Consider the following 15,447-nt stretch of genomic DNA (forward strand, 5'->3'; position numbering starts at 1 on the left):
ACATTTAGTAAAATGACTGGGGCACAGAAAAGATGAATAAATATTTAGTGAATAAATAAACTTATGAATGAACAATTAACAGATTGTGACAAAAATCCCAGAAAGTGTCAACAAGGGAATAAAAAGTCAGTAGAAAATAAGAAAATGAAAATAAATTATATAATTTCCAAATAATGGGAGAATGCACCATATAGTAAAGATAGCAAATAAAAATGACAGAACAGATTTAAATACGTAAAAGAAAACCATATGCCACCTACAAAATAAATACCTAAAACAAAACAATACAGGTAAAAAAGTAGCACATGCCTGTAATGTCAGCACTCAGGAGGCTGAGACAGGATTACTCCATGTTTGAGGCCAACCTGGGCCACAAAGTGAATTCAAAAGTCCTGCCTGAGCTACAAAGCAAGATCCTGTCTCATAAAACCAATAAAAACAAACAAACAAAAAATGTAACAAGCAAATTATTAGTCTAATAAAAGACAAAGGATTATGACATAGCATGAAGAGGAACACTTTATAATGATTATGGAAGCAATCCTTAAACTATTACTGCCAAGAACATATACTGACTAAAAGTGCTATATAAAAATATACAAGGCATTAACTACAGGAAGCATTGAGGGAAATTAACAAATACAAAAGCTGTAGAAGGTTTTAATGTTTGCTTAGTCAGTACTTAGATCAAATAATCAAAAAATCAGTATGAAGAGTAATCTAATAGACTACATTTTCTGTTAAAAATATACCAACAAAAGTAAAATAAACCAATAATAGTTAAAGATAATAAGGAAGAGAACCCAAGTACAAAAAGTGACGAGAGTAACAGACAATTAAACAAGTTCTAGGATTGTATGCTATTAAATTTAAAGTTTTTAAGCAAAGTGTGATGGCATATATCTATAATCCCAGCACTCTGGGAGGCTGAGGCAAGAGAATCACAAATTCAAACCCAGCCTGCGCAATTAGCAACTTGATGAGACCATCTCAAAATAAAAAATTTTAAAAAGCTGGGTATGTAGTTCAGTGCGACAGCCCTAGGTTCAAACCTTAGTACACCCACCCCCAAAAAAAGTTGATGAGTGATTTTGTGAGAAGATATCCAAGTTGATCCACAAGATAAAAAACTTAAACAAGAACACCTTCAAGGAAGCCATCAAGAATGTTGTCCAGGGCCGGGGATTTAGCTCAGTGGTTCCGTTGCCTGCCCCACAAATGCAATGATCTGAGTTCAATCCCTGGTACCAAAAAAAAAAAAAAAAAAAGAATGTTGTCCAAAAGTACCAGCCACACATATATGTGTATGTTTTCAGATTTTCAAGAATCTAATATTCTCATGAGAAAGGAATGAGAAAAAGGAAGGAAAGAAAAACTGTACTTTTCCTTTTGTGAATTCCATATACTACCTATAACCAAAACCTCACAAAGCACACAAAAAGAAAACTGACCATACTAAAGTAAAAATCCTAAATATGTTGGTATGAAGAATCTAGAAATATATAAAGCCAAGTAAAGGTTATTCCAGTAGTGTTAAGAATGGTTCAGTATTAGGAAATCTAGGAAAATATTTTACTATTAAGTCAGCAACATCAAAGACTTTAAGAGGCAAAAGTACTTCCTGAGTTCCATGGCTATTAAAATAAAAAAAAATACATCCAAAGTATACGATATGTAAGAATATTTGGGATACCACTATTAAGTATTTTAAAATCTATTCATCAGGTACATACAATGGAATACCAAATAACCATACATCATTATAGAATATTGGTAATGCAGAAAAAGTAAACTAGAAGAATAAACCAAACTATATAAAATATTTGTTCCTGGATATGTGAGATTTTACTAACAAGCCTGATTATTTTTAAAATGGAGATGGGGGAGATTACATTAATGAAAATTCTCATTTTGTCCCTATCAGCCAACCAATAAGAAAATGAGGAAGAGTTTAGATCAACAAAGGCCATATAAAATGGCAAATGAAAACAGGGTTATATTAAGGAACACAAATGTAAGTAAAAGCCACACAAACAGGAAAAGTAAAAGTTAAACAATAGTATACACAGAAAGCATACAGGAGAGAATGGGCCTACCACTACTTAACACAAATTGTACTCCTAAAACATCTGCAATGAAATACTATTAAGAATTCCTAATTAGGCACAGTGATGCATACTTGTAAACCCAGCTACTCAGGAAGCTGAGGTAGGAAGATTTCATTTGAGGTCAGCCTGAGCAACTCAGACTCTGTCTTACTAGAAAAAAGAAAATGGCTGGAGATGTAGCTCAGTGATGGAAGGCTTGCCTAGCATGTGTGAGCCCCTGGGCTCAATCCCTAGAATCATAAAAATAAATACATACATAAAAAGGAATTCCTACAGTTTTAAACTACACTCTTACAGTGCTACTGCAATCTCTTTTCAAACAACCACTAGCCTCAAGTGAAACATCTAATTACAGACATGCTACACTACGCTGCCATCTGCAGAGCAGACTTAATACTAAACTTCCCACTGAGAATGTCTAAATACACTGTCTACTGAGGTAAATGATGGAGAGACTGAAAGAAGTGGTATGATTATATTAGGAGAAAAGACATAGTAGACTAGTGAGAGATGGTAAGAATGTCATTTAACAATGGCTAAAGTTGAAAAATCAAGAAACAACAGCACCAGCATATTGTTTAGCAATATGGAACCCAAAATAACATGAGGTAAACAAATGCCACAAAAGAAAGTGACTGGAAGGGCCGGGGATTTAGCTCAGTGGTTCCACCGCAAGGACCAGAGTTCAATCGCCGGTACCAAAAGAAAAAAATGTAATGAGTTATTCTTGGGAGTTTTTTCACTTGTTTTGTTTTTAACTTAGAATTAAGTACTTTTAAAAGAAATTAATTTGACAATTATAAAAAGCAAAATATATAGAAACAAGATTTCAAGTAAAGGAGACTAAAAGCAACACAAAACTAAGCAGATGGCTGTCCCCTTAGTGCTTTGCTTCTCCCAGTTACAGACAGTTGATCCTGTGTCCTCCTCTGAGTCTTCCATTAGAAGTCATCTCCTCAAGGAAGCCTATACTCTGTATATGTATTAAAATATCAGTTTCTCACAAATATATGATTATAATGTGTTATTAAAAATGTTTTTTAAAAATGTTTAAAGATTGTAAATATTAACTAGCCTTAGTTGATCATTATACTCTGAACCTATATATCACTGTACCTCATACAATTTAAAAAATAAAACTAAACATGAAATCATAAAAAAAATTGCTAAACAGTACCCCAAATCTTTGCTCAGTAGGCATCTATCACTACAACAAATACAGAAGTAGTTGACAGCTTCTTTAGGTAAAAAATATACCTTATTAGAAACAGCAACACTGACCAACTAATTGTTCTAGAAATTTCTACTTAAAATATTTATTGACAACCAACTATATATGAGGGTTAAGATTTTCAAAAATATACATTTTATTTCCTAAGACAAATCATGACCATCAAAGTAACTTCATACTAAAGTCCTACTAGCACACCCTGAATATCTTTAGACCAGATAATGTATACAAGAAAAACTCAAGGTTACTGCACAAATTACAAAATCATAATCAAGACCTTTATTGGCTACTACAGGGACAAGACTTGTAAGCATATTTGTTATAGAAAATTACTCATTCAATGGAATTTCTTTATAAGGCCATAAAGGAGTAAGAACTTGACTGATGCGCAGGCCACTGCAATTCTCTACTTGGAGTCTGATATTTTATTGTATGCATTGCTATATCCTTAGATATTTTACTGTGGGTATCATTTTGAAATTTTTTAATTAAACTGATACACAATTCCTGTCATTTTATAAAACTTCAAACACAAATTAGAGTAAATTACTACCTTATCTGTTTAAATGGGAATTTCTCCTTGAATAATCAAAGAAATTTCTCATCACTAATCCCTTATTTATATGTTACATGACAAATACTGACAAAATTTTATAAATTCCAAAATATAAGTATCATACATTTTGAAGATCAACACAGCTTAGCACCCAAGTTCACGATATCCAGAAAGAAAATATTACCTCCTTTCTTAACAAATTTGATAATTAAAAGATTCATAAGTTAAAAATATACCAGTCACCCACAAAAGTTTGGTCTTTTTGCTCATGCTACATCAAGCATTAATATCAAGATATGAGGTTACATTCCTAAAATTACAAACATAAAGAAATAAGCCCATTTACTACAGCTGAGCTATAAACAAATTATAAACTGCTGTACTGTGATTGCAAGTACACCTAATTAAAATTTTTCAAATTACGTCCTAAGAAACAATATGTAAGACATGGGGACTATTAGTTATGTTCTAAGGAGATGACAATGCTAATAATAATTTAAAAAGCAGTATTATAACATTTAAACTGCAACTGCAATAGGAATATTGTAACTTCTATCAACCTGAAGTTGTGATATATTTGCAAATTAAAGAAAATATCTATACAGAAAAACTCACCTTCATCCACAGAAAATTGACAGCTCTTATCATTGAAGAAAAGTATTTTCTTCTTATCTGGACGACTTACAAACAGTATCTGGTCCCCCAAAGCCTTAAAGATAAAGAAAGATGTTTCTAGTTAACTCCAAATTACCTCACGGTGGCAGTGTGGGGTTGGGGTGACAACAACAAAGGACTCCTATCTTCTAACCTTTGGTGTACCACGAAGATCCACTGGGCCAAGTTTTAGTTTTCTGTTTCTATCCTGAGTAGTTCTATTTTTAAGGACTGATATTTTAATAATCATAGTTTTAGAGATCTTCCGAAAAAAAAAAAAAAAACTTTGGGGGAGGTTGTCTTTTGAGACAGGGTCTCCCAGGCTGGCCTCAAATTCATGGTGATCCTCCTGCCTTAGGTGACGGACTGCTGCCATTACAGGCATGTGCCACCACACTCAGCTTAAGGAATTTTTTTTTAACAGAAAAAATTATTATTTGGGTTCACTGGACCCTTCTGTTTATCCAAAATACACTATGGGATCTTAGTGTTCTTACTTTTCCACTACCTTGAAACATTTTACTATCTATCATTACTCATCAGTTATTTCCACTTGTGCTTTTAAAATACTAAAATATTAAAATGGAAGAATGATTAACTCATCTAGAAGTCTGAGGCAATTGTAAAATTAAAAAGCCTTCTGTCTTCTGTTCATTTGAAAAAAAGTGTATGTATTCCAACCTTAAAATTGTAAATTTATTTTGTTTTTTGTGGGGTTTGTTTTGTTTTGGTACCGGAGATCGAACTCGGGACCTTGTGCTTACAAGCAGGTGCCAGAATCACTGAGCTAAATCCCCAGCCCTGTAAATTTATTTTGGATAACTTCTAACTGTACTTTTTGTTTATTCTGTTGCTGTATATTTAGATATCTGATGGTAATACCTTTTTTTTTTTTTTTTTGGTACCAGGGATCGAACTTGGGACCTTGTGCTTGCGAGGCAAGTGGTGGAACCACTGAGCTAAATCCCTGGCCCGATATCTGATGGTAATATTTTTATCAAGTTGAAACTGTATAGATTTTGTTTTTAGGGGGGCACTGGGGATCAAACTCGGGTCCTTGCACTTGTACAGCACGCGGTGAAACCACTGGGCTAAATCCCCAGCCCGAAACTGTATAGATTTTTTTTAAACAGACATTTTAGGGGTTAAAAAAAAAAAAAGCCTTCAGGGCTGGGGATTTAGCTCAGTGGTTCCACCGCCTGCCTCGCAAGCACAAGGTCCGGAGTTCAATCTCTGGTACCAAAAAAAAAAAAAAATGCCTTCAGTCTTCTTTTTGCAGTGCCCAAAATAGTGCACCATGCTTTAAGAAAATATAAAAGGGGGCTGGAGATCTAGCTCAGTGGTTCCAGCACCTGCCTCACAAGCACAAGGTCCCGAGTTCGATCCCTAGTACCAAAAAAAAAAAAAAAATTAACCTGTTATATTAACTCCCCTCTTGAAAGTAATCATATATTAATTAATGCAAACATGTATTCATAAAAATACAAAATACCATCCAAAGTGATCTATCAGATTCAATGTAATCTCCATCAAAATTGTAATGGCATTTTTGCAGAAATAGAAAAATCCATCTAAAATTATATGGAATATCCAGGGACCCTAAATAGTCAAATCAATCTTGAAAAACAATGAATTTGAAGATCTCACACCTCATGATTTAAAAACATAAAGCTACAGTAATCAGAACATTATAGTGTTAGCATAAAAACAAACATTTAGACTACTGGATGAGAAGAGAGGGCCAGAAAGAAACCTTCACAAATATGGTCAAAAGATCTTCTTTTTTTTGGTACCGGGGATCAAACTCAGGTCCTTGCACTTGCAAGGCAGGCAGTGGAACCACTGAGCTAAATCATCGGCCCCCGTCAAAAGATCTTTACCAGGGTATCAAGATCACTCAATGGGAAGCACAAGGTCCCAACTTCAATCTCTGGTACTAAAAAAAAAAAAGATCACTCAATGGGGAAAGGACAGCCTCTTCACCAAATGGTGCCAGAAACTGGATGTCTGTATGCAAAAGACTGAAGCTAGACCATTATCTTATACCATATACAAAATTAACTCTAAGTGGATTAAAGAACCAAACTAAAACTCAATGACATTAGGCACAACAACAAAATAAAAAATAGACCAGTGGGACTACAACAAACTCAAACACTTTGTATCAAAGGACATAATCAATAGAGTGAAAGGCAACCTACTAAATGAGAGAAAATATTTGCAAACTATCCATATGAGAAGGGATTAATATCCAAGATATATACAGAAATCCAACAACAAAAAACCCAATTCATAAGTGGGCAAAGAACAAGAACAGACATTTCCCAAAAATAATAATGTTCAATAAAACATACGAGGACATTCAACATCACTAGAGAAACACAAATCAAAACCACAATGACCTATCTATCACCTCACACCCATCAGAACAGCGAGTATTGAATATACAAAAGGAAAATCAGTGTTAGTAAAGATACAGAGAAACCAGAACCTCTGTGGACTGCTGGCCTATAAAATGGTACAACCACTATGTAAAACAGTGTGACACTTTCTCAAAAACATTAAAAATACAACTACCATATGATCTAGCAAATCCTACTTTCAGGCATCCACATATACATCAAACTTCAAGTAGACTCTTGAACAGATCCATTCACATTCATCTTCATAGCCATATTTGTGAGGGCCAAAGGAAGCAACCTAAATATTCATCCCTGGACAGAGGGATAAACAAAATGTGGTATATACAAACAACAGAGTATTAAGCTTTAAAATGGAAGGAAATCCTGACACATGCTACAACACAGGTGAACATACTAAATGAAATAAGCCTGTTAAAAAAAGACAACTACTAGATGATTCCATTTATGAAGCATACAGAGTACTCAAAATAAAATAGAATGGTAGTTACAACAGAATGTGGGAGAGAGAAAAAAGAAATTCATGTTTAAGGAGTAAAGAGTTTCAATTTTGCAAAAGGTAAAATGTCTCAGTATCTTTTGCACCACAATATGAATGTATTTACTAGTGAACTGAATACTTAATAAGGGTTAATACATGCCTAAGGATCTTAAAAAAAAAAAAAAAAAAAAAAAAAACAACCTATAGGCCAGTGCTAAAGAGCTGGAATCTGGACCAAGTAGGCAGAAACTTCTCATCCCCAATAAATCAAAGAGGTAGGATCTTGCAACAGAGTCAAAACCAAAAAGCCAGCTACACCTGGAAGACACTTCTGAAAAGTAGTAATTTCCTAAGGGTTCTGAATAATGGCAATAAAGCTACTTGCCATAAGCAATTTCCAAGCATCAAGCCAGGAATCAAACTTAAAAAAAAAAAAAGAAAGAAAGAAAATGATAAGACATTTAAACAAGATGCAAATACCCCCCACCCCTGACTTTCAGCTCACCAAAGGCAAACCAGGGAGCAATGAGGTGGAACAATCTGAAAGCCACCCACCTGGACTCTCTGAAGTGCTAACAACAGAAGTAACAAAGCAGATGAACAAGGCTCTAGAAAAAGTCAAAGCAGAAATAATTTCCAAGATAACTACAAAGATGGTGACCACAATGAAAGACATGTCTAGTGACTCTAGAACAGATACAGATAAAAAAAAAAAAGAAAAAAGAAAATCTCAGGAACATAATGGAAACCATGAAACACCTAGCATAGGAAAGAAATGGAAACCATGAACACTCAGCATAGGAAAGAAATGAAATCCATGACACAGATACAAACATATCCAGGAGATTAAAAACTCCACTGAGGCCATTTCAACACTCCCAGCCCAGAGAAAGGGGCCTCCGGGCCGCCATTCTAATGCTTCCAGCCCAGACATAGGGGCTTCTGGGCTGCCATTCCACTGCTCCCAGCCCAGAGGAAGGGGCTTCCTTGCCACCTTTCCACCGCTCCCAGCCCAGAGGAAGGGGCTTCCAGGCTGCCTTTCCACTGCTCCCAGACCAGAGGAAGGGGCTTCCGGGCTGCCTTTCCACTGCTCACTGCCCAGAGGAAGGGGCTTCCGGGCCGCCGTTCCACGGCTCCCTGCCCAGAGGAAGGGGCTTCCGGGCCGCCATTTCACTGCTCCCACCGCAATGATTGCAGGTGCCAACAGCAACCCCCTCCCTGCCCATCAAAATGAGATGACATGTAAAGAAGTCTCAAAACCAGACTTCCAGATCACCTACAGCAACCACAAAGGGAAAGGAGATGGAACACTCCGATACTCAACCACCTGGACTCCCTGAAGTGGCAAAAAAAAGAGGATCTGGAAAAAATGAAATCAGAAATAATTTCTCAGATAACAGTAGAGATTGTGCCCATAGTGCAAGACATGATTAATAAATCTAGAGAGCACACAGATAAAAAAGAGGAGCTGAGGAACATGGTGGAATACCAACATAGGAAACAAATGGAATCCGTAAAACAGATGCAAAAAGATTTACAGGAGATTAAAAACTCCACTGAAAGTCTACACAGCAGAATGAGCCAACGTGAGGACATAATTTCAGATATAGAAGATAAGATTGCAATTAGTGACCAGGAAAAGAAAAACTGCTTCAAAATTGTACGGGACCACAAGAAATCAATCCAGCAGCTGCTAGTCGAGGCAAAGAAGAATAACATAAGACTGACTGGAGTCAACGAAGAAACACGACAGTGTGCAGGTGACATAAAAAAACTGTTCACCTGCCTGCTGTGCAAGCGCAAGGACCTGAGTTCGATCCCCAGTGCAAAAAAAAAAAAAAAAATTGTTCACAGAAGTGATGGGAGAAAACTTCCCAAGCAGGGGAAAAGAACTTGACACACAGATAAGTGAGGCATATAGGACTCCAAATACTCTTGATCAAAAAAAAATCTACACATAGGCATATAATTGTTAAGATTTCAGAAACCCAAAAGAAGAACAAAGTTCTACAAGCAGTAGGAGAAAAGAAACAAATCACATACAACGGAAAGTCCATCAGAATCACAGCAGACTTCTCAACACAAACCCACAAGGCAAGAAGAGAGTGGAGTGATGTATTTCAAGCCCTAAAGGAAAACAAAGAATACCTGAAGAAATTCATGGCCACCAAACCAGCACTCCAAAGTGTTCTGAAGGATATTCTAGAAAGAGACAACAAGAATTACAACTCCATGAACCCCAACAGAATGAATCCATTAGGAAAGGCAAGAAATTAAACAGAAGAGGAAAGAAGGAAGCCAGCAACAGAAAAATATCATGAGAGATGAGACAATACATATATAATGGTCTCAATTCACCAAGTGAAAGAAACAGACTAGCAGAATGGGTCAAGAAGCAAGATCCAACAATATGCTGCATATAAGAAACACATTTAACTCAAAAAGAAATTCACAGACCAGGTGTGGCGGCACATCTCTGTAATCCGAGCATGAGGGCAAAGGGACTGCCATGAGTTTGAGGCCATCCTGGGCAACATAATGAGTTTAAAGCCAGCCTAAACTACATGGCAAGACCCTGCCTCAGAAGGGGAGGGGAGGGGAGGGAAGAGGAGGGAGAGGGAGAAAGAGAGAGAGAGGGAGAGAGAGAGGGAGAGAGAGAGGGAGAGGGAGAGGGAGAGGGACAGGGACAGGGACAGGGACAGGGACAGGGACAGGGACAGGGACAGGGACAGACTTAAAGTTAAAGAATGGAAAACAATACTCCATGCAACAGGAACCTGGAAAAAAGGCAGAAGTAGCAACTGTATTTGCAGACAAAGTAGATTTCAAGCCAAGACTGATTGAGAGAGTCAAAGGTCACTACACACTTGTTAAGGAAATAATACAAGAGGAAGAGATACAATCACAAATACATATGCACCAAACACTGATGCACTCAAGTATATAAAATATAATAATCTATATGAAAAATCAGATAAACACAATACAATTGTAATGAGGGACCTCAATATCCCACTGTCACAAATAAATATGTCAACTAGACAAAAAAATCAACAAAGAAATACAAGCTGAACCAAACCTTTGCACAAATGAACTCTGCAGATACAGAGTGTTCCACCCCACAACAACAGAATATACATACTTCTCAGCAACAGATGGGACTTTCTCCAAAATGAACCACATAACTAGCTCATAGAACATGCTCAAGTAAATGCAAAAGAACTGAAATTATTCCATGCACATTATCATACTGCAATAAAACTGGAAATCACTGGCAAAAAAAACCACAAAAACTTCATAAACACACAGAAATTAAATAATACCCTCTTGAACAACCAATGGGTCACAGATGAAATTAAAGAAATTAGGGAGTTTTTACAATTAAACAATAATGTCAATATGACATGCTAGAATTTATGGGATGCAATGAAACTAGTCCTATGAGGGAAATTTATCTGCTCTTTATAATTTCTTCCCTTGTACGAGCCTTGGACTTGACTTGCTCTTCTTTTTCTAGAAGTTTGAGGTTGAATATTAGGTTGTTTATTTCAGCTTGCTCTGTTTTTCTGATGTGGGAATTCACTGCTATAAATTTCCTTATGTTCACTAGAAAACTTTTTAATGCAACTGAGAGGGAAGGAGTACCTCTAAAATCATTCTCAGAAGCTAACATTATCCCTATCCCAAAACCAGACAAGGATCCAACCATAAAAAGAGAACTACAAGCAAATTTTTCTAAAGAACACAGATGCAATACTCCTTAACAAGATACTGGCAAACAGAATGTGGCAATTCATTAAAAAGATCATACGCCACAGGCTTCATTCCAGGAATCCAAGGACGGTTCAACACACATAAATCAATAAATTATAATTTACCTCATAAACAGAAGCAAGGACAAAAATCACATGATCATCTCAATAGAGGCAGAAAAAGCCTGACAAAATCCAACATCCATTCATGATAAAAACCTTAAGGAAAATAGGTATCAAAGGTCTTTATCTCAACACGATAAAAGCAATTTATGACTAACCTACTCCCAACATCATATTAAACAGGGAAATGCTGAAATGCCTTCCCTCTAAAATCTGGAACAAGACAAGGATGTCCACTATCATCACTCCTGTAATCAGGTAAGAGAAAGAAATAAAAGGGATATATATAGAGAGAGGACTAGGTCAAAATCATTATTTGCAGATGACTTGCTTACTTACAAAACCCAAAACACTTATCAAAAGACTCCTAGAATTGATAACTACATTCAGCAGTGTAGCAGAATACAAAATAAACACCCAAAAGTCAACAGCATTTATTTTTTTTTTTTGGTATTGGGGAATGAACTCAGGACCTTGCGCCTACCAGGCAAGAGTGGTGCTGCTGAGCTATATCCCCAGCCCTTCAACAGCATTTCTTTTTTGTTTTTTTTTGTACCAGGGATCAAACATGGGAACCTGCACTTGCGAGGCAGGCGACAGCACCACTGAGCTAAATCCTTGGCCCTTCAATAGCGTTTCTATACACTAATAATGAACTCACTAAAAAAAACAATTAGGAAAACAACACTATCCACAATAGTATCAAAAATTAAATACTTAGATATTAACCTAACTTAGGAAAAGACCTCTACAATGAAAATTACATCAGACTAAAAAAGGAAATCGAGGACATAAAAAAATGGAAAAATATCCCATCCCTAGCCAGAACCAACACAATCAAAATGGGTATACTTCCAAAGCAGATATACAGATTTAATGTAATCCCAATCAAAATATAACAATATCTTGGTTCACAAATTCTTCTGTTTGCAAATAGTTCAGTTTGCAAACAAAAGTGTTTGGCAAAGAAAGATAGCCTCTTTAATAAATGGTGTCTGAAAAACTGGATTTCAACTCGCCAAAGATTAAAACTAGACCTCTATCTTTCACCATGCACTAAACTAAAATCGAAGTGGATTAAAGATCTAAATATTAAAACAGAAACACTAAACTTGCAGGAAGGTAAGTTAGGTAGAACTCTTGAAGACATAGGCATAGGAAAAGACTTTATGAACAAATTCTCAGTAGCACAGGAACTAGCACAAAGAATCAACAACTGGGATCTCATCTTATTAAAGAGCCGAGGATTTAGCTCAGTGGTTCCAGTGCCTCCCTCAAAAGCGTAAAGACCCGAGTTCGATCCCAGTACCAAAAAAAAGCTTCTGCACTGCAAGAGAAACCAAAAACACAGCTAACAGCCTACAATGTGGGAAAAAATTTTTACCAGCTGTTCCTCAGACAAAGGACTACTGTCTAGAATACATAAAGAACTCAAAAAAAATCAGACCCCCCCCCAAATATAACAACCCAATTCAAAAATGGGCATCTGAAATGAACAGACATTTCTCAGACAAAGAAGTAAAACCAGCAAATAAACATGAAAAAATGTTCAACATCACTGGTCATTCGAGAGATGCAGATGAAAACAACACTGAGATTCCACCTCACCCCACAAAGAATGGCAGCTATCAAGAAATCAACCAATATCAAATGCTGGCAGGGGTGTGGGGAGAAAGGAACCCATCTTCATTGTTGGTGGGAGTGCAGACTGGTGCAACCACTGTGGAAATCAATATGGAGAAACCTCAAAAAACTAGAGTTAGAGGTCCTATTTGACCCAGCTATTCTTACTGCTGGGTATCTTCCCCAAAGAATTAAAAGAATCATACCACAGTGATATATGTGCACCCATGTTTATAGCGGGGAACAGTTTGTAAATAAATTGCCCATCAACTGGAGATTGGATAAAGAAGATGTGGTTTTTATATTTAAGAAAATAAAAACTTTTTATTAAAAAAACTTTTTACTTAAAAAAATTATTTGGTTATAAAAATTTGTTTCATTTTTCATAAAGTTAAAAAAATAAAATTAATGTATCACATCACAAATGCAGGCTGACCTAATAGGGCTATGCTGGCAGTTAACTGTTAGAAAATCCCCAAATAAAGCTGAAGGATGAGTAATATGACATGGTCACTCATTTTCTTTATTGTTTTATTACTCTTGCACAGTTCTTTGTGATCCTTGCTGGCAATATATTGTACATTTCTTCAATATCTTCCATATCCAAAAAAAAAAAAAAAAAAAACTGAAGAGGAAGCAACAAAGAAAGTAATTTTAGTGTGTTAAAGAACTCCTTGAGAAATTACTTATGATAGAACTCATCTTCACATCTTAAAATAAAAAAAGGAATAAAAATTCTGGTTTCAAACAATTTAGAAATAACTCTTGCCTCAAAATAAGAACATACTGTGTCCTTTCCATGACCCTTCAGCTCTAATCCTAGGGGAGCTGAGTCAGTAAAAATATGGTGTCAGGGCCAGGGATTTAGCTCAGTGGTTCTGCCGCCTGCCTCACAAGCAGAAGGACCCGAGTTTGATCCCCGGTACCAAATTAAAAAAAAAACGGTGTCAAAGTGACTTTATATATCACAAATTAAAATGGACTGAGCAATTATTGGATTATAGTGCTGCTCTACTTTAGAAGTAATGAACAGTCTGATACATAGTAATAATACTGGTGCCTATCAAATGGGAGAAAATAGTACAGCAGGAAACATACCTAGTACTCTTAATGGATAAGATAGGATTCAACACACTAAATTACATAACATACCAACTTTAGTGACAGTCAAATCTTAGGAGGATTCTGCTACTCATAATGGCCAAATAGCTCCTGAAAAACTAACCCTCCCCCAGAAAACATTATAAACCAAAGCAGGATATTTTTTTTAAAAAATCAACTACCTAAACAAGTTAAAGAGCAACCAAGTGCTGGCAAAAGTGAGGAAGAAAGAGTGTTGACGGCAAGCCACAATCAGGGGCCTAAACAGCTTAAACTCAAAATACTCCTCAAATCTTCCTGGACCAAAGATCCAGAAAACAGAATATGGAGTAACCACGATAGCTAGAAAATGAAAAGGGAAAAGTCTAGTAGAAAGTATACCAGAGAAGGTATAAATTATGCCCCTATCTCTGGATCCACTGAAATACGCATGAATAGAAACTCTACAAGCAAGGGGCCCGGGATTTAGCTCAGTGGTGCCACTGCCTGCCTCACATGCGCAAGGTCCTGAGTTCGATCCCTGGTACCACAAAAAAAAAAGACACTACAGGCAAAAATGCTAAAGTTAAAAGATAGGGAAAACAAGTAGAGAGTTTAATCCCCAGGCAAGATAATTAGTTACTTAACCTAATATAGTAGCATATGACTATAATACCAGTATTTCAGGAGACTGAGGCAAGAGATGACAAATTCAAGTCCTATCTAGACAACTTAGTGAGACCTCTCAAAATAAAAAGGTCTGGAGATGCAGCTCAGTTTGAAGTCCCTGGGTTCAATCCTCAGTACCATCACGAAAAAAAAAGAAAAAGAAAAAGTGTAATGGAAAATATAATGAATAATAAAAAGTCTCAGCAATGAGAAAATCTATTAAAAAATGAAAAGCAAAGTCTGTAAAATGCAACTTCTAAAATAAAAACGACTGTGCTTAAAACAATTACAATTTGGGCTGGGGATGTAGCTCGGTGGTAGAACACCTGCCTGGCTTGTACAAGGCTCTGGGTTCATTTCCCAGCAACTTCCCCCCATTACAGTTAGGATCTTGAATGTCCCCTTGGGCCCTAGGCTGGTGCTACTGGGAGGTGGGGGAGTCTTCCAGGGTGGGACTAGGTGGGAAGACATTAAATCACTGGAGGTGTAACCTTGAAGGAGACTGTGGGACTCAGGGGCCTTGCCTGCATTCTCTTTTTCTTCTTGGCCATAAAGTCAGTGACTTTATGTGCCACATGCTCCTGCCACAATGCACTGCCTCATTAAAGGCCCAAAGGCCTGGAGCCAGCTGATCATGGCTAAAACCTCTAAACCTGAGACCCAAGTTTTCTCCCTTTATAAACTGACTATATCTCAGGCATCTCATTGTAGTTATGGAAAACTAACACAGAGGAAAAGAAGAAAAATCAG

General features: G+C 36.5%; 1 protein-coding gene across 5 annotated transcripts in view; it reads right to left on the reverse strand.

The window, feature by feature from the left end:
- Gtf2e2 (general transcription factor IIE subunit 2) overlaps positions 1-15,447 on the reverse strand; it is a 121,434-nt gene that overhangs the window by 17,554 nt on the left and 88,433 nt on the right. For 4 of the 5 annotated variants that reach the window (XM_087216945.1, XM_087216947.1, XM_087216946.1 and 1 more), the window contains 2 exons: positions 9,599-9,652; positions 4,511-4,604 (listed from right to left, as the gene is read on the reverse strand). In XM_087216945.1, the coding sequence (XP_087073071.1) occupies positions 4,511-4,604; positions 9,599-9,652 (148 nt within the window). The remainder of the gene's footprint in view (positions 1-4,510; positions 4,605-9,598; positions 9,653-15,447) is intronic. The other variant, XM_004867660.3, reaches the window with a different exon arrangement.

This window comes from Heterocephalus glaber, unplaced genomic scaffold (genome assembly GCF_053883595.1).
Source record: "Heterocephalus glaber isolate CG9 unplaced genomic scaffold, H.glaber_assembly_v1.0 deba00001461, whole genome shotgun sequence".
In the NCBI taxonomy this organism is placed as follows: domain Eukaryota; kingdom Metazoa; phylum Chordata; class Mammalia; order Rodentia; family Bathyergidae; genus Heterocephalus; species Heterocephalus glaber.